Raw genomic sequence first — 25,756 nt, forward strand, 5'->3', positions numbered from 1 at the left:
TACACCTCAATCAAGTCACCCCTAAACCTTCTTTTCTCTAATGAAAACAGCCCCAAGTGTCTCAGTCTTTCCTCATACGATCTTCCTTCCATACCAGGCAACATCCTGGTAAACCTCCTCTGCACCCGTTCCAGTGCCTCCACATCCTTCCTATAGTATGGCGACCAAAACTGCACACAATATTCCAGATGCGGCCGCACCAGAGTCTTATACAACTGCATCATGACCTCAGGACTCCGGAACTCAATTCCTCTACCAATAAAAGCCAGTACGCCATATGCCTTCCTCACCGCACTATTTACCTGGGTGGCAACTTTCAGAGATCTGTGTACATGGACACCAAGATTCCTCTGCTCATCCACACTACCAAGTATCCGACCATTAGCCCAGTACCCCATCTTTTTGTTATTCTTCCCAAAGTGAATCACCTCACACTTAGCTACATTGAATTCCATTTGCCACCTTTCTGCCCAGCTCTGCAGCTTCTCTATATCCTGCTGTAACCTGCCACATCCTTCCTCACTGTCAACAACTCCTCCGACTTTCGTATCATCCGCAAACTTGCTCACCCAACCTTCTAACCCCTCTTCCAGGTCATTTATAAAAATGACAAACAGCAATGGTCCCAAAACAGATCCTTGCGGAACACCGCTAGTGACGGCACTCCATGAAGAAACTTTGCCATCAACTACTACCCTCTGTCTTCTTCCATCCAGCCAATTCCTAATCCAAACCTCCAACTCACCCTCGATGCCATATCTCCGTATTTTCTGCAGTAGCCTACCATGGGGAACCTTATCAAACGCCTTACTAAAATCCATATATACCACATCTACCGCTTTCCCCTCATCAACCTCCTTCGTCACCTTTTCAAAGAATTCAATAAGGTTTGTGAGGCACGACCTGCCCTTCACAAAACCATGCTGACTATCCTTGATCACATTATTCCTATCCAGATGTGCATAAATCCTATCCCTTACAATTCTCTCTAAGACTTTGCCCACAACAGAAGTGAGACTCACCGGCCTATAGTTACTAGGGTTATCCCTACTCCCCTTTTTGAACAAGGGAACCACATTTGCTATCCTCCAGTCTTCTGGCACTACTCCTGTAGACAAAGAGGACATAAAAATCAAGGCCAATGGCTCTGCAATCTCCTCCCTTGCTTCCCAGAGAATCCTAGGATAAATGCCATCAGGCCCAGGGGACTTATCTATTTTCACCTTTTCCAGGATTTCCAACACCTCTTCTCTACATACCTCAAAGCCATCCATTCTACTTATTTGTGACTCAGTATTCACATCGATGACAATGCCCTGTTCCTGAGTAAATACTGAAGAAAAGTATTCATTCAGTGTCTCCCCAATCTCTTCCGCCTCCACACGCAACTTCCCACTACTATCCTTGACTGGACCTATTCCTACCCTAGTCATTCTTTTATTCCTAACATACCTATAGAAAGCCTTAGGGTTTTCCCTAATCCTACCGACTAAGGACCTTTCATGTCCCCTCCTTGATGCTCTTAGCTCTCTCTTCAGGTCCTTCCTGGCTACCCTATACCTCTCAATTGCCACAATTGAACCTTCACGTCTCATCTTGAGATAGGCCGCCCTCTTCCATTTAACAAGGGATTCCAATTCCTTATTAAACCACGGCTCCCTCGCATGACCCTTTCCTCCCTGCCTGACAGGTACATAATTATCAAGGACACTCAATAGTTGCTCCTTGAACAAGCTCCACATATCATTTACACTCTTGCCTTGGAGTCTACTTTTCCAAGCCACACATCCTAAGTCATGCCTCACCGCATCATAATTTCCCTGACCCCAGCTATAACTCTTGCCCTGTAGTATACACTTATCCCTCTCCATCACGAGAGTAAAAATCACCGAATTATGGTCACTATCCCCAAAGTGCTCACCTACCTCTAATTCTAACACCTGGCCTGGTTCGTTACCCAGAACCAAATCCAGTATGGCCTCACCTCTTGTTGGCCTGTCTACATATTGTGTCAGGAAACTCTCCTGCACACATTGAACAAACACTGACCCATCTAACGAACTTGAGCTATAGCTTTCCCAATCAATATCAGGAAAGTTAAAGTCCCCCATAACAACCACCCTATTACTGTCACTCATCTCCTGAATCACCTTCCCTATCCTTTCTTCAATGATTCTAGGACTATTAGGAGGCCTGTAAAAGACTCCTAACAGGGTGACCTCACCTTTCCTATTCCTAACCTCAGCCCAAACTACCTCAGATGGCAAGTCCTCATCCATCGTCCTTTCCACCACTGTAATACTATCTTTGACAAGCAATGCCACACCTCCCCCTCTTTTACCCCCACCTCTGACCCTACTAAAACATTTAAATCCTGGAACCTGCAACAGCCAATCCTGTCCCTGTTCTAGCCATGTCTCCGTAATAGCCACAACATCGAAGTCCCAGGTACCAACCCACGCTGCAAGTTCACCTACCTTATTTCGTATACTTCTTGCATTGAAGTATACACACTTCAAGCCACTTTCCTGTTTACAGGCACCCTCCTTGGAAATTGAGGCCATGTTCCTAACCTCCCTACACTCCAGGCCCTGCACCCTGAAGCTACAATCTGGGTTCCCATGCCCCAGGCCTGATAACGACTTTGTTTAATATGCCAGTGCATGTCATGTAAGAATTTAATATTAGTTTCCAAGACACTGCTGCAAGCAAAGTCCACTTGATAAATTATAGTGGCAGTTCACTGAAAGAAATGCTTTGTGTGATTTTCTTTAAAAAATAATTTCCTTGGATATTTCCGTTGTAGACAGGATTTTAAAAATCTGTGTGTTGAGGATTATACAAACAAGCAATTACAATCCTGTTTGATTTCCAGTGGGTGTGGGAAAGTGGCGTGTTGCAGACATGGGCATTATAATAGTAACATACATTGCATTGGTGCGAACTTGAAAAGGAGAAACTTCCAGGGCTTTGGGGAAAATGCAGGAAGTGGGATTAATTCAATGGCTCTTTCAGAAAATCAGCAGTCAACAGACTAGCTTCCTTCTGCCATATCAGGATTACAAACATTGATTGTTGCTTTTTAAACAGTGGTTGTAGTTCAGAAAATGCATGTCCTTTAACACTTCTGAGCATTTAACAAATTTTCTTTTGTTCTGAAGTGTCGTATCGGAATCAGGAGGTTAACTGTGTTTTTCTCTTCACAGATGTTGCCAGACCTGCTGAGTTTTCCAGCATTTAATATTTTTATAGCAAATTTCTCAGTTTATTTGCTTCATCGTATCTTCAAATGTTGTGTTCTTACATCTCCAAAGTGTTTTCTGACATTACTCTCTGAATAGCCAGTTCCAGTTTTATGATTATGCTCCTTTTGTTCTGAGGTCCTTCCACCACAGGAAATATTTTCCCTCTGATGTACTCTATCAACTCCTTTTAATCATATTAAATGTTGACTTTTTATAACTGTAGATAATGTGGTGCACTATGTTTTGTGCTTCTGATGAGATTCATGATGCAAGTCACAATATTAGATCAGCGATCAGCTTGGAGGGATGGAATTCCTTGAAGTTTCTTTTCTTCCTCCAAATCCATTCTGGCATTTCATGACCACTCAGTGCGTTATTTCTGCCCAGTTAAGGGACGGTTAGCTTAGTTGCTTGCATTGCAGAGTGGTGTCAACAATCCAGGATCAATTCGTGCATCAGCTGAAGTGACCGTGAAGGTTTATCTTTGGTTAAACCCAGCCCCAATTGTGTCTTTTTTTTGTTTACTGAGGATCATGAGTCTTTGAATCTGAATATTTTTATGACAGATGTGGCTCAATCTTTACTAAGTGAGGAGATGAGAAGTTGTCGGTGCAGATATAGTGTAATCACATCAACCATGACATTAATAAATGATGGAGCAGGCTTGAGATATCATAATGAGGTTGTGAAAGTCATGGTATGAAATCAAGTTATTTAAAAAAATATTTGTTTAACAATGTAACTGATTCCTGAAATCTGAGAATGATTATCTTTATTTTCTTCTCCCTACAGCGATCACTTCCTCTTCAAACATACAGTACACAATAGAATTTCCTGGTGGAACCTCACGGAGTTATTCCTTCCAATTGAAACAGACTATCACCTTCCAGGGCTGTATCTATGATGATGATGATGCACGACTTGTACCTGCCACTCAGCAGCTGTCTGTTGACCGCACGTTTGTCCTATATGATAAAAATGAGCAGATACTCCGATATGCAATGAGCAACAAGATTGGGCCAGTTCAAGGTATTTGTCTGTACTATTTACCAAGTGAAGTACAATTTCAAAATACGTTGCAGAAGAGATGTACAATGAATGGTTGTTAGCTAATTACCAGTTTTACAGTACAACATTTTGCTTTTGAGTATAGAATAAAGAGAGATTATTTTACATGCTCATGACAATGGGGTTGACTTGTTTCAATTCAGACTCTTTAAAAATGATCTTGATTGTCAGCCCTGTTGGAGATATTATGAAATATCTAATTAAGAAAAATGGTTGTTCATCCTGTTGCATAGAATTTACAGCATGAAGGCATACCATTCAAGCCCACTTATAATGAAATGCAGTGGTCATAACTGCAGTTTTACAATGCAAAAGGAGGCCATTTGGCCCATTGTGCTTGCACCTCTCCTGGTGACCTACCAGCATATTAAATAATTGGTTGAGCTTGGGGTAGATAAATCCATTTAGTAATTCTGATTTCCCGTGTTCCTGAATCAATACGATACCTTTGGTACAGTTCCATTTAGAGACCAGTCAGTGTATTTAAGGCTTCACTGGTTTAATGGGAACAGGATCAAAGGAGCAGCACAAGGGTCTTGTGGGAAAGAAGACCTCTGGGAAGGATTGAGCAGAGATAGATAAGACTAGTGTAGGGCTCAAGTTCAGGCCTAGAGCAGGATTGACCATTAAAATCTCAAAAATGGGGAATGTACATTGATTGATGAAGGAAAAGAGATTAGATCAGTTAGAGCTAAATTCACAGGAGTTTACAAGAATGAGGGGAGAATCTCATAGAAACCATAAAATTGTAACAGGAATTGGTGGTAAATTCAGGAGGGATCTCCCAAATGATCACGGAGTCCGGAATGATTGGTCACAGTCTGAGATTACAGAGTAGGCACTTTAAGGCTCAGATGAGGGAAAGTTTCTTAACCCAGAGAGTGGTGAGCCTGTGGAATTCTCTAGAACAGAAAATGGTTGAGGCTAAACAGTGACTGTTTTCAGGAAATATTTGTATATAGTTCTTGGGGCTAAAGGGATGAAAAGGTATGGGGAAAAAGCAGGAACAGGGCCATGAGTAGGATGATCGGCTGTGACCATTTAGGCTGGCAGACCAACCTCGAAGGGCTGAATGGCCTTCTCCTGTTCCTATTTTCTATGTTCCTTAACGTGGCAGAGACAGCCAATGAGATTATTTCAATCTTTTTTAAACAGTCCATAAACTCTTTCCACTTGTTGGAGTTGAGGCTGTAAAGGACAGTGAATGGAGTTTCAGACCATGGTTTAAAGAAAAGAAAATGTGGGTTCTAGAATGATCCTGAAGCAGTGAGCTGTATTAGAGCACAAGGGCAGAACCTGAGAGTGTTTGAAGTCATCTAACCAAATCTAACGGTGGATGAATTCTGATTTATCCTTTCAAGCTTGTGCCTCTTGGATCAAAGGGAGCGTAGGTGACTGCCATAACAAGGGTTTATGGGCATGGCAAGAGAGCTTGTAATAGTTTTGGTAGGGATTAGGACATCAAAAGTGGAGGTGAGAATATATTTGAGCAGATCAGTAATTGCAGCAATGTGGGTAGAGGCTATTCATTTGAGATTTTAAAGTGTAGTTGTAATTGAACTTTTTTTTCCCCCCAGGGACTCCTACAGTAGAAGATAGGATTTGGGCTTGAAAGGTGAATGAGTAATTTGAAGATGTGTTTAGAGTTGGCCTTTATCTATAATTAATTCAGTGGGAATCACTGTGAATTGGCAGTTTCCAGTGTAGCCTAAATATAGGTTGGGACTTTATATTCCAAAAACTTCCTTTGCCCTTTAAGCTAAGATTTTTGATGATTTCTCCAAAAAAGATTGAAGTACTTTATTGTGTCTTACAAAGGGCAGCCTAATGACTAATCGTCAGATAATGGAAATTGAGAAAATGAGAGTATTAACTTAGTTTGAGAAATTCCACAAGCATTCCATCATACTCTGAAGCTACTCAATGTGGTTTTTACATTATATGGTATAGAACATTGTGTACACATCTAGTTTTTCCTTTCTTTCTTCTTGAGTTCTTTTAAAGGCATTATTTTCCATTATCCTTGTCCATCACCAGCTAAGAGAGGAGGTTGTTATTCTCAAATCTTTGTCAGTGCAGATTTGAAACCTGCTGTTCGTGAGGCGTGATAATGATTTGACCTTTGCTTCCATGAGATTAACTTGCTGCCCCTAATTGGTTGCTTTGGGTCAGAAGAGCTATAACATGCTTTTTGTTGTACAGCATTTTCATTATCACAAAATATCTTGGTGCTCTATAGGAGCACAGTCAGTCAGGCAAAAGTTTACACTGTGGTACATAGAGAGATATCAAGACACCAGCGGAAATTTGATTTAAGGGGCACCTTGAGGAGGAGAGAGAAACTGCAAGATTTAAGGAACTTCAGAGCATAGGCCCTTGGCAGTTTTTTGCATGGCTGAAGAAAAGCAAATTGTGCCAGAATTGAATGAGCACAGAATTCTTGGTGCTTGGCAGTGCAGGAGGAGATTGCAGAGCTGAGACATTTGGTAGGCCTTAGAGGGATTTGAAAATAAGGATGGTGACTTTAAATTGGGTTTAATATCTGACGATGTTGCAAGGTAGACTAGCTAGTCCCAATGTGATGGCTGAATTAGTTAGGATACAGACCATAGAACTGTGGATGAGCTGAATCATTGGAAAGAAGTGGGATAAATAGACAGAGTAGATGGGGAGAAACTGTTCCCATTTAGGAACTGATTCAAGAAGAAAACTTTTATGTCCAGAGACAAAATAGCTCCACTTCACAGAACAAAAAACAGCCATAGACAGCTAAAGAGATAAGGGGCAGCGTAAAACTAAAGGAACGGCCTTATAAAAACCCAAGATCCTGCTGAATAGAAAAGATGCATAGATCAGCTAAAGGCAACAGAGCAGCTGATTCCTGTTGAAGAGCTTATGCTTGAAGTGTTGACTCTACTGCTCCTTGGATGTACTTTTCCAGCACTACACTTTTTGATTTTGCTATCCAGCATCAACAGCAATCTCACTTTCTCTACAGAGCAGCTTATAAGAGCCGTGATAAACGTCACGAAAGGAAACTTGCCAGGGACTTCAAAATCAATAGGAAGAAATGTTATTATTACATAAAGGGAAAGCAGATGGTTAGTAAAGATGTTGGACAACTAAAGACTAAAAGTGGGGCTATTGACAATGGCCATGGGAAAAGAGCAGATGTTGAATAATTAGGAACAATAACAGAAATTACTGGAGAAACTTGGCAGATCTGGCAGCATCTGTGGAGAGAAAGGAGAGTTAATGTTTTGAGTCGTGACTCTTCTTCAGATCTAGTTCTGACTTCTCTGCTTTCTCTCCATAGTTGCTGCCAGAACTGCTGAGCTTTTACAACAATTTTTGTTTTTGTTTCTGATTTACAGCATCCACAGTTTTTAGTCTTTTATGTTGAATAATTACTTTGCCTCAATACTTAGAGTAGAAAAGAAGGATAGCTTGCTGGAAGTCCCAGGAAAATTAACAGTGGATTGATGACAGGTACGGAATAAAATTAACCTAAGTAAGACATCAGTAGGGAGGAAATAAATGGAATTAAAGATATCAAATTCCCTGGGATTCGAGGGTGTTAAAGAAAGTAGGGGAGCACATTGTAGGCGTCCTAACTATAATCTTACAGAATTCTCCAGATACAGGCGTTATACTTCTGGATTGGAAAATTCCACATTTCACTCCACTTCTAAGAAAGGTGAAAGAGAAAAACCAGGAATTGCAGACCAGTTAGCTTAACATTATTCACAAATGACTTCTATAAAGGTATAGAAGTATTATATCAGGATTTACTGATGAAATAAAGTTAGGCAGCATTATAGACATTGTAGCCATTATAGACATTATAGACATTGACTTAATCTATCAATAGCCCTAAATTTATGCTATGAGAGCATAAACGTAGGGCTATTGATAGATTAAGTGAATGGACATAACTATGGCAGGTGGAGTTTAGTATAATCCAGTGTGAGGTCATCCATTTTTAACCAAATAAGGATAGATCAGGGTACTTTCTAGATGGAATGAAGTTGAATACATTCAATGTTCAAAGAAACTTGGGAGTTAGGTGCATAGATCTTTAAAGTTTCACAAACAGGTGCAGAAAATAATCAAGAAAGGTAATGAAATGGCTGGTCTTTCTGTCTAGAGGGCTGGAGTGCAAGGATGAAAACGTTATGCGGCAGTTATACAAAATCCTGGTTAGTCCCCACTTGAAGTAGTGAGAGTACCACACCATAACAAGGTCATATTAGCCTTGGAGGGAGCACAAGAACGATATGTGGGCTTCAGGTGTTATTATGGGAGATTATATAAATTAGGCCTGTTTTCTGTACAATTCAGAAGTGTTGATCTGATTGCAGTCTTCATGGTTTTAGCAAGAAAAGACAGGGTATATAAGATCAACTGCTTCCACTGGTTGGAGATTCGAGAACTAGAGGACAAAGTCTGAGAATTAGGGCCAGGCCATTCAGGAGAAATATTATGAAGCACCTCTACATACAGAGGATGGTAGAGGTTTGGAACTGTTTTCCAGAAATAGCAGTGGATGCAAGATCAGTTGTAAATTTTAAATCTGAGAGAGAATTTTTAGTTAATCTAATTAAGGGATATAGACAAAGGCAGATATATGGAGTGAGGCCACAGATCAGCCATGATCTCATTGAATGGTGAGACAGGCCTGAATTGCTAAATGGCTTACTCCTGTTCATGTGTTCCTAGTTTTTAAAGTATTTTGTAAAGAAGTGAGATGAGGAAAAAACTTTTTCAGAGTGAATAGTTTGGGTGTGGAATTCATTGCCTGTAGCTGTGGTAGAGGCAGGTTCAGCTGAGACATTCAAGATGGCATTGGATGATTGCTTCTATTTAATTAATGTGCAAGGATATGAGTGGGGTGGAAAAGCAGGAGATTGGCATTAAGTTGAAGTACTCAAGAGCACCAATACAGGTATGATGGACTGAATGGCTTCCAACACAATTCTGCGACAAAGGCATGGATGAGGGTTTCAACAGTAACTATATGGAGGATTGATATACTGTGTCACTCCTAAAATGATGTGTTTGGACCAGCGGTGAGATTTTCAGAATCATTGTCTGCTTTTGAATGTGTACATCCAGGGTAAGTGTTTTCGATATATTCAGCTTCACATAAAATTGAAATATGTTGTCATAGACATTTAACTGGATTTTTAAATATTAAAGGCATCAAGAGGAGTGAGAATAAAGTAGGAATATGGCATTGAGATAGAAGATCAGCCATGATCATTTTGAAGAGCCAAATGGTCTACTCTTGCTCCTAGTTTCTATTATGCTTTCAAACATTGGAAAAGTCTTAAATCCTCAAAACAGAAAAAACAAATTGATGAGAGTGAATGTATAAATCTGATTAGAAATTGTTTCCCCAAAACACTTGCACCTGCCAACACAGACTTATTGCAAATACAGGTAACCCCTGCTATCCGAAAGTAGAGCATTCCCAGGAAACCTTTTGTAAGCTGAAAATGGCGTAAGTGAAGGTGCATGATTTATATGGGGAAAAGTATCACCATTTCTCATAAAAATGAAAATCCTCTTTAGATTCATGAAAACAGATACTAAAGTAGGTCTTTTGTAAAAGCAAAATTGGGGAAAGCAAACGTTCGAAAAGCAGGGAGTACCTGTACTTTGTTGTTGAAAAGATGCATTCTAGCAACGGTTTTCTTTAGCCCTCAAAAGCAGGTTAATATTTTATGGTCACTATTGATCAGCATGGTAAGGCTTTAAATCTTTTTATATTTCAGCTTCTATTTCCAATTTTATTATTTATCCCTTCCACTCCTGGAGAAATAGCAATGCTGAAGGAAATGTTTAAAAAAACAAATTTGCAATGATGACATGAGAATCAAGAAGTTAAAAATATCAGGAAAGACTGAACAAACAGCAACTTTTCTATACAATCAGAATGTCCTAACAGAAGTATATACAAATATGAAAAGGTTTGGTAGGGTAGATATAGAGATGATGTTTCACCTTGTGAGAGTGGTCAATACTAGGCCCACAAACTTAATGTAGTCCTTATAATACCAATAAGAAATTCAGGAGATACCTCTTGACGAGACAGTGATTAAAAGGAGTAACTTACTACCATGGATTTGGTTGATGTGAATAGCATAGCTGCACTCAAAGGGAAGTCGGTTAAGTACGTAAAGCAGAAGGGAATTGGAGAGTATGTTGCAAGGATGAGATGAAGTAAGGCAGAAAGAGTCTCATGGACTGCTGTGGTTCTGTTCGCCGAGCTGGAAGTTTTTGTTGCAAACGTTTCGTCCCCTGTCTAGGTGACATCCTCAGTGCTTGGGAGCCTCCTGTGAAGCGCTTCTGTGGTGTTTCCTCCGGCATTTATAGTGGCCTGTCGTTGCCGCTTCCGGTTGTCAGTTCCAGCTGTCTGCTGTAGTGGCCGGTATATTGGGTCCAGGTCGATGTGTTTGTTGATGGAGTTTGTGGATGGCCACTATAAATGCCAGAGGAAGCACCACAGAAGCGCTTCACAGGAGGCTCCCAAGCACTGAGGGTGTCACCTAGACAGGGGACGAAACATTTGCAACAAAAACTTCCAGCCCGGCGAACAGAACCACAGCAACGAGCACCCGAGCTACAAATCTTCTCACAAACTTTGAGTCTCATGGACTACTTGAGCTGAACAGACTGATTTGGCAGCAGAAAAACAATGCAGTTATGTGTACTCCGACTGAAAACGTAAATTTGACCTTTTGTTCTCCCATTCAGTGTCACAGTGTACAGGAAAAAAATGTAATCTCTTGCTTGTTTGGAAAATATAGGCTTTTAGTTTAAAAAAAAACAAATGTCAATTGGATCAGTTTTGAAGCTTGTTGCAGATGGCTAATTAGATAACTGATGCTTGAAAAGAGAACATACCACAGCCAACCTCTCTCTGACCCCAAACTGACGCACTGTTAAGTTATGGAACTCAGGAGCAGTTTGCATTCCTAGCAATATACAAGTGAAAAGCTTCCAGCCTGTAGGCTTACAGTAGTCCATACTGTGTAAATAAAGGCTGTGTTAGTTGATTTTGCTATCTAAATTACATTTTTATAAGCAAGACCAAAGTGCTTAGTCCAACCCAAAACAGTTCCTAGCATAAGTACATTTCAAGTGCTTCATTGGTTGCTGATTCTCCTAGTTCCAAAGGGTGGAGAGGTTTCCAGAACTACTATTGTAAAGGAGAGTCCTCATATCTGATTAAAGTCTTTAATTGATCTAAATAGTAGCAGGTTAGAATTCAATTTAAAATTTCAGTTTTATGAAGATTGCCATTCCTGATTACCTTGAGCAACTTCAGCTAAAATTAATAATAGATATAGGAGTGAGGCTTCTTCCCAGCTTGGTTGTGCTCTTCTGAAGAAAGGTGCTTTAATATTTGGCACAATTTTTATTTTTCTTACAAAGGACTTGTCGCACTACCTGCAGAGATCTCAAAGCATTGTGAGAGCCAGGAAAGTAGTTTTAAAGCACAGTAACTTACGTGAGGAATCAGGCAGACCGTTCTGTATACAGCAATGTCAAAAAGTCCACTTCAAAAGTTCTTCATTTGTGAGAGTGTTATGAGATTCTTCCTTTGAGAAAATTGGTTGCCACACCTTCTAATTTACAATGTGACCATAATTCATAGGTATTCATTGACTGTAAATAATTCTGGAATGCTCTGATTATGTGAAAGATGCAAAAAATGTAAGTTAAGTTGACAATATTAGTGATGTGCAGCTGCGCAGGAAGCTTGGTCACAAATTGTTTCTTCTACTTATGTAACCTTAAAACATTTCCTCTTATTTTTCTCTTTGACACTGCAGTGTATCATTTACATATATCAAAATTGTAGCCAATGGTGTAGGAGCTGTATGTTTCATTGGTAGACTTTGTTCAAGCCCTACCATAGGACCTTAATGGTAAAGGGAGGGGCGATCATAATGTGGCTAAACAGGTTGAGTATCAACTTCTACATCTATTCAATATGCCTGATGAGATGCAGTAAGAACAGGACCGTTTCTTGGTCAGCTGTCCACTAGCAGGCATGACAAACCACTTAAGAGTCTCTTGCCAAATATAATCATGGACCAACATAAACCCAGAGAAAATCCATGGTAATCAGTGGCCTCTTAGTTATGATATCTAAAGAGAGAGCAAGATCAGCCGTGCTACATGTTTGGGCCTTTATAATTAATTCAAAACTATTTTTAAAATGCTTCTTCTTTTGCATGTATTAATTCACTTGGCTTTTATTCATGACAAAAGATAGCACAAATTCTGAGTATTCAAATGTTACAAGTTCCTTTTAGAACTGTTAACTATTTGTTGGGGTGGTTCCATCTCTTATGCTCATGCTATAGCATTTCTGGTTCAACAGACAAGAGTTTATCAAGTTTTCAAATCGGTGGAGAAAATGTAAAAGCACAATCCTCCCAGCAGTGTGAAGAAGGCAAAAAGCTCCCTGTTACCTTCTCAGAGCTTGTGGGTTCAAGTCCCACACCTGACGCATGACTGCAAAATGCAGAATAATTCTCTCAATATAGTGATTGAGGGAGGGCTGCACTCTTAGAGTTGCTGCATTTACAACTAATGTTAAAATCTAAGCTCTGTCTATACTGTTGGATGGTGAATTGGATCCCATGATGATATTTTGAAGAGGAGTGGGGCAGCCCTCTATGCTGCCCTATATTTATCCTTCAACCAATATCACTCAAATAGATTGTGTGGTCATTATTGCAATCCTTTTGTGGGAGCTTGTGTGTAGAAGGTGGCTGCCACATTTCCTGCATTACAGCAGTATCCACAATTCAAAAGGTACTTCGCTGTAAAATGCTTTTGGATGTCCTCAACTTGTGAAATAGCAGCCATAGATGCATCTTATTTTTAAAGGTTAAAGTATCTGATTGTGCAGCAAAATTTGCATTCAAAGTTAACACTTTAATTACTCCTTCATTGCCATTTAATCAACTAGTGCAAAATGCTCTCTCTCTTCTGTTCCATTAATTGTTATGAGCTTTTGCAGAAGACAAGCTGACTTTGCATTTTTTGAGGCAGCCTTTTCTTATTCCACAGCATGTTTCCATCAGGCATATAAATTTTGCAAGAGGTATTTGTTGGTTTGAGTCATTAAGGGGCCCAGAGTGGGATTTCCTGCAAAGTTGCCCTGAGGGGAGATGTTTTCTCTGGTCATAGTAATTAAGGAAGAGGAAGTTGCTTATTTTTAAAGAAAGCCACTAAACATTGTTGAGAACAATTAGATCTGAATTTTGGTTACTCTAAATTACCACTTTACAGCAAAATACAGGAGTTGAGACCAAATGTAGCAAGGCAGCCCAGTTACTTATGGAGAACCCACAAATATTTCTTCAGTTGCTGTTTTATTCACTTCATGGAAGGAGAACTGTTTGGCTGCAGTTCAATAAATTGATGTGCTCCAAAAGCAGCCAGTAAAGATAGTATTGAAATAGCTTGTATTTCAGTAGTTAACTTTCTGTAGTTTACCCTAGGACTGAACATCAGGTTTGAAGTTTCTAGGCTTGAACAAGATTGTAATGAGCGGAATTACAGTGCATGTGGCTTGAAGGTTTTATTGGTCTGTTAACAATATTTGAACTTCCTGCATGCTGAATGATAGAAGTATTCTTGGAATAGTGATATGAGGCAGGATTGATCATTTTTCCCCAGTTAAATTCTCTGCTTAAATTCATGCTTTGTCAACACAGTGCCTTTTTGGACTGTCTATTTAGTGTTTTCAATGTTGTTTGTGTGTATAGATGACTAAATAAGATCAATAACTAAAGAACCTGTAGAACTTAATTTTTTTACTCCTGTTGATCTTGTAATTATTTGCTCTGTAGCCATGGGAGTGAAGAGTGGGTAAATTGCACCAAATCTGTATAAAATGAAGGTTGGACACCTGCTATAGTATAACGGCCAATTCTGAGCACCTCTCTAGGGAGGATGTTCAAGCCTTTGATTTTCTAGAATAACAGCAGGGATGAGGGACTTCAGATATGTGGATAGTTGGGAAAGTTGGGCTTGTCCATTACCAGTGAAGTCAAGGGAAGATTTGATAAAATTGTTCAAAATCATCAATGATTTTGATAGAGTTAAGTAAGGAAACACTGTTTTGTATTGGAAGGAGGGGGCAACAAATAGGATGTAAGATAATTCGCGTAAGAATCGGAGGGAAGGGTGAAGAGAATTACTGGGGTAATCGGGAAGTGATTATCTGGAATGCCGTGCTCGCAAGGTGATGGAAGGAAATGTAGTGGTAACTTTCAAAATGGAAATGAAAAGGAAAGAAAAATGTGGGGGGAGAAAAAGGATTAATTAGATTTTTTTTCAGAGGCAAAACTGACATAGTGCACCAAATGGCCTCCTCCTCTGCTCCTTGATTCTATGAAATATCCAGTTTCTCCCTTGCTATAGAATTGTAGTAGTTTAAAGTTGACCCAGTGCAGTGTAAAGAAATAAATCATTGCAAAACCTGAACTGATCTCATAACAGAGGCATAGTGGCCTGCAATCTATATTGACAATTGATATGTTAAAAATCTCGTTGCCTAACGAGCAGCAAATGTGGTTCAATTCTGCTGATCACTGTGGTTCAGTTTAATTCCTTATTATAATACCTATAAGAATATACTGATGCATTCTGATTATGGGTGAATGAGTTTCCTTTTTTCAGCCTCCTTGGTTGATGTCAACAAAGATTTAAGTTGTTTTTGGCACAAAGCTGTATCTTTCTCTAGTCAGTTAAAACGTAGTTCAGTAACTTTTCTTTATAAACAATAAGTAACCAATCACAAGGTTTTCTTGAGTTAAAGCAACAAGTTTAATACTTGCTAACTGAAGAGAAATAATAAAGAGGCAACATCAAGCATAATAGCCTCCCTGTTGTCACTTGGACCTTTTTCATATGTATGAAAGCACATATGTATGAAAGCATACGTGTACAAAGTTAGAAGGGGATAGTGTCCAGTATTAAGAAAAATATTTTAAAACTTCTTGACATCCTATGGGTGTTCCCAAGGCATGTTATTGAAACTTGAGACAGCAGTTGGTAAGTTGGAGTCTTGAGTGCAATCAGCAGTAGTTAATATTAGTTATTTATTTGAAGTCCTCAGTTTGCTCTTCATCTTTTCTAGTTAATGCTGTCAAGCTGAGCACTGTTCTTCTTAAGACTGTGTTCAAGTCTGCATTCTTAATTCCATCTATCCTGGTTTAGTTAAGAAAAATCCAAGAAAAAGAAGCTGTTGTATAGTCCAAGACTGTGGAGGTAATTGTTTCCAGGTTTGATAATTGCAGTAGATGTTTCATCTCAAACATGTGAGGATTCTCATGGTTGTGTAAATCAAATTGGTGGTGAAAATCTTTTCACGCTTCCCCTCAGGATCTGATCAATTGATTTTATTGGCCTTGAAGAAAGTGTGAATTTTAGCTGAAGCCTATCTTTGATCAAATCCATGTCAGTTTTATGTGCATTGTGACTTTTATCCAGCTTGTGTGGTTCAGATAAAGGGCGTTTGGTGCTGTTGGTGAATTATGATTGCTCCCACTGCACCCCCACCCCCACCCCCACCCCCAGAAGTTTAGAATGTGACTTTATCTTTATTTAAATTGGATTTAAAATGTGATCTTTTTAAAACCTGTCACAATAGGTAACTGCCTGATTAACCTGTACAGTTGGCTGGCTCTGATTAGGTGATTCCTGAAACTATTTTTAAGTCAATGTTTCTGTCCACGAAAATGTTAGATGTTAAATCAGTTGCTGAACTTCACAGATCAGTAGTAAGTACTTTGTTATGACAAACTATAATGCATCTATAATTAGAGTTTAAAACTTATTCACCCAGGTTTTCCAGTAACATTAGCCACATTTAATTTATAAGTCTCCAAAGCTGCTGGTACATTGTTAAGCTTTTACCTTGTATATATTTCTCCAGTGTCAGAGGTTAGAAGTGAGCCTAACCTGTTATCAGATATTCATTTAGTTGCAGTGAGGTTCAGGGTTGAACATAAACCCTGGAAATTGGTTTGCTAGATACAGTTTACATCACCATATTGTTTCCTTGACTTCAGCAAATAGAATAATCAGTCATTTTGTTATCCAAGCTGCTAACAATTAGTAAGGCTCATGAAATCAGAGAAGCAAAAGAGAGATCAGAATAAAATAAATTAAATTGTGTCACAAGAATTTCCTGTCTTCCGCAATGGATCAATGATCAGGTTGTCTGTTGTAGTGATGTTGGTTGAGAGAGAGATATTTGTCAAGGCGCCCGGGAGGTCTTTAAACAGCATCTGGAATCTTTTACATACATCTGGCACCTCAGTTTAATGTATAATCTGAAAGAGAGCTTCTGTGACAGTGCAGCAATCCCATAGTCCTTCCTCGATTGTATGTTCAGTTTGATTCAGTACACCTTTTAACCCATCACCTTGTAACTTGAAGTGAGAGTTCGACCACATTTCATGTGTCTGTGTGTGTGTCTCTGCAAGGGGTTTTGTGGTGCCTGATATCAGTTCTTGATCCCCAGTCATCTGGCCCCTTTTACATTCATGTGCTCCCAAAATTGTTGTTCATTGAAATTAGTTATACTGCATTTCAGTCAGTGTCTGCTTTTTTTTAATTCAAAATTTGAAAATCAAACATTCATTTAGAATCAGAGAGATGTACAGCGCGGAAACAGACCCTTCGGTCCAACTTGTCCATGCTGACCAGATATCCCAACCCAATCTAGTCCCACAGAACTGAGAGAATGTATCTATTTGCACCCTAACATTAGGAATAACAAAATAAATTGCATTCAACTGCAGAGGTTTTTCATGAAAATCTTTCAATGAAGAGCACAGATCCCTGTGCTCCTTCAATTCTCATTCTGGTGTATCCCAGTTTCAATCTCTTACAACTTAGTAGATGTACCTTCAGCAGCCAAAGCTCTGGAATTTCCTAGATCCTTCTGCCTCCTTCAATTCCCTTTCAGAGACCCATTGAAATCTACCTCTTTGACCAAGCTTTTGTTCATTTGCCCAAGAGCTCCTTATGTGGATCAGTGTCCAATTATGTTTTATGATGTTTGATAATGTACCTTTCGTTATTTTCCTACTTTAAAGATGCTATTTAAAAACAGGTTTGTATTTGTTGGAAGAACACAGTTGAAGGATGGGTTATTCTACATAAGTTGCCATGGAAGTTCAAATGTAACAATACATCAGAAGGGCTGCTTAAGCCATGCATGTTGTTCAGCTTAAGGTGAAATAGGCAACATAATAATACCCCTTTAATTTTCCTGTGGTATCAGTCGAAGTTTGAGGAAAAGTGCTATTTGTGGGGCTGAATTCTAATTCTTTCCCATTTTTACAGACGATTCGAGTTTGGTGAACCAGAACCCATGCTACACGGGAACCCACGGATGTGACACCAACGCCGCATGTCGCCCAGGACAGGGGAATCGGTTCACTTGTGAATGTTCTGCTGGTTTTTATGGAGATGGCCAGACTTGCTATGGTACAAAGGAAATTGGTGAAACAGGCTGCAACTTCTTTAAAATATTCTCTTTGGTCCTATCACCTTCAGAGAAGAACAACATTAATGTCCTTCCCCCTCCATATGTGATCATGTTGGGAGCTTTCTCAATTGGTGCTGGTCATTTTGTATTGGATTTATACCATACAGTGTCCATTTGACCCAGCTGGCCTGTGCCAGTGTTTCTATTGTACATGACCCTTCTCGAAATTGACGTCACCTCCCCTATTACCATATACTTGTCTTCCTATTGCTGTAAATTAACAAAATAGTGGAAAGAAAAGTTTTTTTCATGCAGTGGGTGTCTTAAAATTTTATGAATTGATGATGTTGGCATTGCTGGAAAGGCCAGAATTTGTTGTCCATCCCTAATTGCACTTGAACAGAGTAGCTTGCTAGGTAAGGTCAAAGGGTATTTAAGAGCCAACCATATGACTGTATGTTTGGAGTCACAGGGGAACTAAAGCAGATTAGTATCCCAGAGTTTCTTCTCTGAAGGACATTGGTGAACCAAGTGTGTCTTTACAGCAGTTGGTGATAATTTCACAGGTCTCTATTACTGATGTTAGTTTTATGTTCCAGGTTTATAAAATTAATTTTAAATTCTGCATGCTTGCACAGAGGAATTTCAATCTGTGTCCCCAGTGCTTTAGCCTGGATCTCTGGATTACCAGTGCAGTGATATTGCTGCTAAAGCACTGCCCCTCCTCATCATTGATGTCTTGAATGTGTTGCATGAGACTATGGTATAAGATTCATTTGAAATATTCAGAAGGGATTAAACTCTTAACTGAAAAAGAAGACTATGCAGAGTTACCAGGAGAAGGTAGAAAAATGGCACTAAAGGAATTGCTCGTTTGGAGAGCTGGGACAGACACAATGGCCTGAAAAGTCTCCATCAGCACTATAACAAATCTGTGTTTCTCTGAATTTTAGCCTGAAGGAGTTGTAGAATCTGAAGTTGTGGTGAGGTTTCTGTCTCTCCTGTTACTTGTAAATATCTGCATGAGTTCAAACCAGAATAGTTGCAGATGTCTTTATTTACATTTCATGGGGACTGTCTTCAGTTTTGGTGAATTTCTGGGAGAGGGGAATCTGTTCAATTCAATTTATATTGCTAGAATGAGACTTGTCACTTAAGCATTTGGCTTTGTTCATAGGACAAATACAAGAATGACAAGAATGTCAAATGACGGTAAACTAGGTTTTCCAGATTCCAGGAATTCAAGAAAAGGTGGAAGTGTTGAAAAAATCTTGCATTTTCAAAGAACAAATTCTTGCAAATAAATGTATGTTACTAAATAAGTGAGACTGATTACCTTAAAATGGTTGTTAGTGTCACTCCGGATGAAGGGCTTATGCCCCAAAACGTTTCTCGGATGCTGCCTGACCTGCTGTACTTTTCCAGCACCACACTTTTTGACTCGGATCTCCAGCATCTGCATTCCTCACTTTCTCCTAGTCTCTATTAGTACAGTCAGGATTGTTCAGCAATTCCTACCAAGTTGCAGAAACACATCTATCAGTAGACGTCTAAAACAACTGAGAGGGCCCGAGGTAATGTAAGAAAAATAACTGAAGATATGAGTTCAGGACTCAGGCAGAGTGAATCGGGATTTTGGGCGAGGGACAAAAGGGAAGTGCAGAAACCGCTGATCAAAGAGTACATAACTCAGAATAATACTGACATGGCTGTATTTTATTCAGTTTCTGTAGTACATATATTCTTTGCATACTGAATACATTGGAAATGTTAGCTGAAAGATGGGCAAATATGAGTTATATTCTGTAAAGCATATTGGTTGTTGCTTAAAAAACTATAAATACCAGAGACTGGCTTTGACATGGAATGATTCCTAGTGTGGAGCAGCCTAAAGAAGTTCTTAAATTGAGAAGTCTAAATTATAATTATCTCCATTTGCTCTGAATATTCTTTCTTAAGTCTATCACCTCTTGCCTTTCTGTCACAGTATTTCCTTCTGTGGTGCAGTATCAAATTTTGTCTAATAACAGAACCTGTGATGAGCCTTCTAGATATTTTACTAAGTTAAAAGGTGCTATAAAAATTTGAGTTGTTCCTCTTGAAGAAAAGTTCACAACCAAAGGTTTGACATACCTTATATACTCATGTAAAGGTTGATCTTCTGTTCCCCTGTTTTTGGCCAAACAAATCTTGTATTTTCCATATATCCCATGTAAAAGTCAGCCCTACCACATTTGGATTACAAACCACGTGCAAAGGAAACTGCATGTTCTGAGGAAGGGTCACTGGACCCAAAACATTAACTCAAATTTCTCTTCACAGATGCTGACAGACTTGCTGAGCTTTTTCAGCAAATTCTGTTTTTGTTTCTGATTTACAGCATTTGCAGTTCTTTTGGTTTTAATCTTAAATTTTGGGTAAGGCAAAAAATAAATTGCATTAAATGGCATAAAACTATGTGTGTATCTAAACATTTCCATTTTTAAAATTATTACTAAGCTTAAAAAGCAATTATGTTCCTTGATCTCTGCCGAATAAAGTTCCATGTGCTATTATTCCTTATCAGATGTTGATGAATGCAGAGACGATCCTTCCATTTGTGGAAATTACGCTGTCTGTAACAATCAGCCAGGAACTTTCCGATGTGAATGTTTCACAGGTTATCAGTTTGCAGAAGATGGCCGAACCTGTGTGGGTAAGTTGTACTTCTTGAATATGAAACGTTATTTATATTTGCAGTGTTTTTCACAATGTACTTAGGAAGAACCTATGGAAGTCAAAACAATTATACAGTGGAAATAGAAGATCTGTTTGTTTTAAAACAGTAAATGAGGCATCAGAAACCGAGGATTGTATGACTGATAAGATGCTTGTTCAGCCCATATCATGTCTGTGCTGACCTTTTTGAAAGAGCTATTTAATTATTTCCACTCTCTTAGTCATTTGCCACAAACTGCGTTTTTTTGTTTGTCTCCCGCGTATTTATCCAATTCCTGTTTGAAAGAAATTGGGGCAGTGCATTCTGGATCAAAACTAGCTGCGTGGCCAGATTTAAAAACAAAACAATAAAAATTCCTTCATCTCCTTTCTATTTCTTTTGCTGATTGCCTTAAATCTCTGTCTTCTGGTTACTGACCTTATTAACATTAAGAACTTTATCCATGTCTGTTTGAGCAAAACCATTGTTGGTTTTTTCATTCCATCTTTACAAAATTCATGCCTTTTGTCCGTTCATGGGATGAGGAGTCGACTTCTAAACTTACTTAGAGGCCAACAGACCCACTCTTTTCATTCGGTGTTTATGCTTGAATGCAATGTTTACCTCTGCTAAGGACCCATTAACACTTCATCCCTGTTCATCACTTTGGCTGCACTCTTAAATTCTTTTTTTCTCTCCATTTAATGACTTACAATTCAGTCTCCTTATCCAATTACTTAATCCATTGCTGTGTTGATCTTTGGTGAACCATTGCATTTGTTCCCAGTTTAGGAGTTTTCATTACTCAGAATTATGTATTACACTGAGAAAGGATTAAGGTGGAGTTGACCAGGCAGCCATTTTGAACTATGTTTATTTACATCGCCCCAACAGAGGGTGACAATATAAAATGCTCAAACTTTGTAGTATCAATTTCCTCCCCACTTAAAAAATAAATTAAATATAAAATGATGCATGTTCCCAAGATACTTTATGACTAAACTAACATCAATAATATTTGTCATGGCATACTTGTTTAGCTGTAACTACACCAAAACACAAATAACTGATTCTACCAGAGTAATTCTTTTTCCATCAATATATATTTAATGACTATGCCATCATTTGACAAGAAATAATAAAAAGAAGAAAAACTTTTTATTTTCTTTTTCCTGCATAATTTCAATGAATCTAATTGGCTTCTTTCTCTTTCTAGGAGAAAGTGAGGACTGCAGATGCTGGAGACCAGAGTTGAAAAATATGATGCTGGAAAAACACAGCAGGCCAGGCAGCATCCGAGGAGAAGGAGAATCGACATTTTGGGCATAAGCCCTTCTTCAGGACATTCCTGAAGAAGGGCTTATGCCTGAAACGTCGGTTCTCCTGCTCCTCGGATGCTGCCTGGCCTGCTGTGTTTTTCCAGCATCACATTTTTCAACTTCTTTCTCTTCCTCTCTAGGTTTTTTCCTTCTGTTTCTGTTAGCTTGACTCCATTTAATTGTTAGGATTCTGTGAGATCCAGTGATATTTAGTCTTAATCAAAGGCCATGACATACTTTGGTCTCCTTGTGAATTCTGTAATATGAGAAGACACTCACTCTTTTTGACTTTCTTTCTGACATTCATTTGGGCTGTAAGGAAAAATGAGAATATAGGAGACATCTCCGACTTTCCTTTGTCAGATTTCCTGTTTCAAGGAAATCAATCTGCATGATACAGACAATTTCTCTCCAGTCCTCACTGGATACATGAATACACTTTTTGCAACAATTCCAATCACATACTACTACTTATCTCAGTGGTCTTTCAGCATGACCTTCTGATTATTAAGTTTCATGCTAGTGTCTCGTGACTCATTTTTACTCTGTCTTACTTTCCTTTTTTTGAGGTTGGTTTAATCAAATTGAAACTTTATTGCTGGAACAGCACAGCAGGTCAGGCAGCATCCAGGGAACAGGAGATTCGACGTTTCGGGCACAGGCCCTTCTTCAACTTTGATCTCCAGCATCTGCAGACCTCACTTTCTCCTCCTTAATCAAATTGAACCTTGTCCCTGTGTTTAATTACTAACTCATAAGGTTAGGTGAGCAAATTTTTTTAAGAGACTGCAGTTAATCTGTAAGAGATTTAGAGAATTGTCAATCCTGTGGCAAAGAGAAATGTGGATATTTCAGCCTAGCTTGTCACTTCACAAATAATTCTACAAAGGCTGTTTTACAATTTGTCCTGTAAGAAACAGTGCTGGGTGACAAAAGAATCAGTGCTGGGTCTACTGCTTTTCATCATTTGTATAAATGGTTTTGATTGTGAATATAGGAGGTATGATTAGTAAGTTTTCAGATGACACCAAAATAGTTGGTTAATTGAGAAGATTATCTCTGAGTACAACATGATCAGATGTGCCAATGGGCCAAGGAGTGGCACATGGACTTTTAATTTAGATAAATGTGAAGTGTTGCATTTTGTTAAGGCAAATTAGGGGAGGACTTATACAGTTAATGGTAAGAATCGAGAGTGTGGTGCTGGAAAAGCACAGCTGATCAGGCAGCATCTGAGGAGCAGGAGAATTGACGGAATGAACTTATGCTCAAAATGTCGATTCTGCTGCTCCTGGGATGCTGCTGACTGGCTGTGCTTTTCCAGCAGCACACTCTCGACTCTGATCTCCAGCATCTGCAGTCCTCACTTTCTCCGAGTTAATGGTCGGACCCTGGGGAGTGTTGCTGAATAAAGAGGCCTAGTGATGCAGGTACGTAGTTCCTTGAAAGTGAAGTCACAGATAGACAAGGCTGGGGAAGATGGTGTTTGGCATACTTGCCTTTCAGAACATTGAGTATAGGAATTGGGATGTCAAGTTCAGGTTGTACTGGACATTGGTGAGGCCACCTTTGGAATACTGTATAATTCTGGTCATCCTTCTATAGGAAGAATGTTGTTAAACTTGAGATGGTGCAGAAAGGATTTACAGGATGTTGCCAGCACTGGAGGGTTTGCTGAGAGGAAGAGGCTGAATAAGCTGGGGCTTTCCTCCCTGGAGCATCAGAGACTGAGGGGTAACCTTTATAGAAGTTTATAAAATTATAAGAGGCATGGATAGAGTGACTAGCCATGGTCTTTTTCCTAGGGTAGGGGAGTCCAAATAGGGGACATAGGTTTAAGGTGAGAGGGGAAAGATTTTAAAAAGGACCTGTTTGGTAACTTTTTCACACAGAGGGTGGTGCATCTATGAAATGAGCTTCCAGAAGAACTGTTGGAGGAAGCAGGCACAATGGCAAAATTTAAAAGGCATCTTGACGTATTTGAATAGGAAGGGTTAGAAGGATATGGTCCATCTGCTGGCAAATGGAACATGCTCAGATTGGGATGTCCGCTTGGTGCAATGACTTGGACTGAGGGGTTTGTTTCCATGTTGCATAACACTTTGACTTTTATGTGGTGGTATTTTTATGTTGTTGTCTGAGCTTTGGACACTTTGACTAGTCAATGTGTTAAAAATACATTGCCTCACGGCACTTGAGTAGGTGGACAAAGGGACACAGAATTTGGTTTGCGGTTCAACTATATTTTATTAACAAAATATTTCTTATTGAAAACACAATGTGAACATTTCCCAAATTCCCATAATATTTACTCTCTAAAGGATATTACCTGCAATGACGCATGTATTTGAGTTGGGCCATTGGATCTTTCTCTCCAACGTAAACCTGGCTCTCTTCTGCTAAAATGTGTCTCGCAGGTCAGGGTGGGTCTTCTTGATTTGCCACATGGCATTGAATCTTGTTATGAATTGTCTCTGTCAGTCATTGTTGAAGGGGTGGCTTCCAGGTATGTGTGATTTAACCCACTTTGCCCCATGCCACAGAATGTTCTGTGGCCTTTCGCTGATGGGGTCATGAGCTGGGCAAAATCATCTATTGATATTGTGCCAACACCCTTTGTTATTGCCATGCCAGGGAGGTGTAAAATGCACATACTCTGGTACTGGCTGGAAGTCAAGTAGTCTGAAAGTCTGATTGATACTTCTTCAGTACACAATCCTTGGGCTGGTTTAATTGGTTCCCCCGAACCTTTGTGCCTCTTTGACCTTCCATTGTACTCTGTAGCTGCTGGGTGCTGTTTAGTTTAGTTTGGCCAATTTTCTGTTGGGCCGGATTTTTCTGGCCAGTTTAGAATGTCCAATTTTGGGCCTGTGGTTGCTTGACCACTGTCCGTTCTGTTGATTCCTTGAAGCATCTAGTGAAAATGGGATCACAGACTCAGTCCACAGTCTCGTACAGGCAAGTATCAAATCTCAGATGGATAGTCTAATTCTCTGATTATCTGGGTTCCCCGTTGTACGTAGACCACAATATACTATCTTCTTTACGCATATCTATAAGCATAACTGTACCTATCCAATAACTTAGAACATTGAGAATTATGCCCTGTTTACATACACTGGCTCACCCTTGAGCCTCTTGGGCAATTATAGAGTCATAGAGATGTACAGCATGGAAACAGACCCTTCGGTCCAACTTGTCCATGCTGACCAGATATCCCAACCCAATCTAGTCCCACTTGCCAGCGCCCAGCCCATATCCCTCCAAACCCTTCCTAATCATATACCCATCCAAATGCCCCTTAAATGTTGCAATTGTACCAGCCTCCACCACATCCTCTGGCAGCTCATTCCATACACGTACCACCCTCTGCGTGAAAAAGTTACCCCTTAGGTCTCTTTTATATCTTTCCCCTCTCACCCTAAACCTATGCCCTGTAGTTCTGGACTCCCCGACCCCTGGGAAAAGACTTTGCCTATTTGTCCTATCCATTCTCCTCATAATTTTGTAAACCTCTATAAGGTCACCCCTCAGCCTCCGACCCTCCAGGGAAAACAGCCCCAGCCTGTTCAGCCTCTCTCTGTAGCTCAGATCCTCCATCCCTGGCAACGTCCTTGTAGATCTTTTCTGAACCCTTTCAAGTTTCACAACATCTTTCCAATAGGAAGGAGACCAGAATTGCACGCAATATTCCAACTGTGGCCTAATCAATGTCCTGTACAGCCGCAACATGACCTCCCAACTCCTGTACTCAATACTCTGACCAATAAAGGAAAGCATACCAAACGCCGCCTTCACTATCCTATCTACCTGCGACTCCACTTTCAAGGAGCTATGAACCTGCACTCCAAGGTCTCTTTGTTCAGCAACACTCCCTAGGACCTTACCATTAAGTGTA

General features: G+C 39.6%; 1 protein-coding gene across 1 annotated transcript in view; it reads left to right on the forward strand.

Moving 5' to 3' along the window:
- The window catches only part of LOC122542349 (nidogen-1), a 102,191-nt gene that overhangs the window by 29,881 nt on the left and 46,554 nt on the right, over nt 1–25,756 (forward strand). Inside the window, exons 8-10 of the mRNA XM_043680037.2 lie at nt 4,038–4,274; nt 17,697–17,840; nt 20,408–20,536. Of these exons, the coding sequence (XP_043535972.2) occupies nt 4,038–4,274; nt 17,697–17,840; nt 20,408–20,536 (510 nt within the window). The remainder of the gene's footprint in view (nt 1–4,037; nt 4,275–17,696; nt 17,841–20,407; nt 20,537–25,756) is intronic.

The sequence above is a fragment of the Chiloscyllium plagiosum genome, unplaced genomic scaffold, assembly GCF_037043375.1.
Source record: "Chiloscyllium plagiosum isolate Xiang-an unplaced genomic scaffold, Cpla_swu_hap1 HiC_scaffold_3, whole genome shotgun sequence".
NCBI lineage: Eukaryota > Metazoa > Chordata > Chondrichthyes > Orectolobiformes > Hemiscylliidae > Chiloscyllium > Chiloscyllium plagiosum.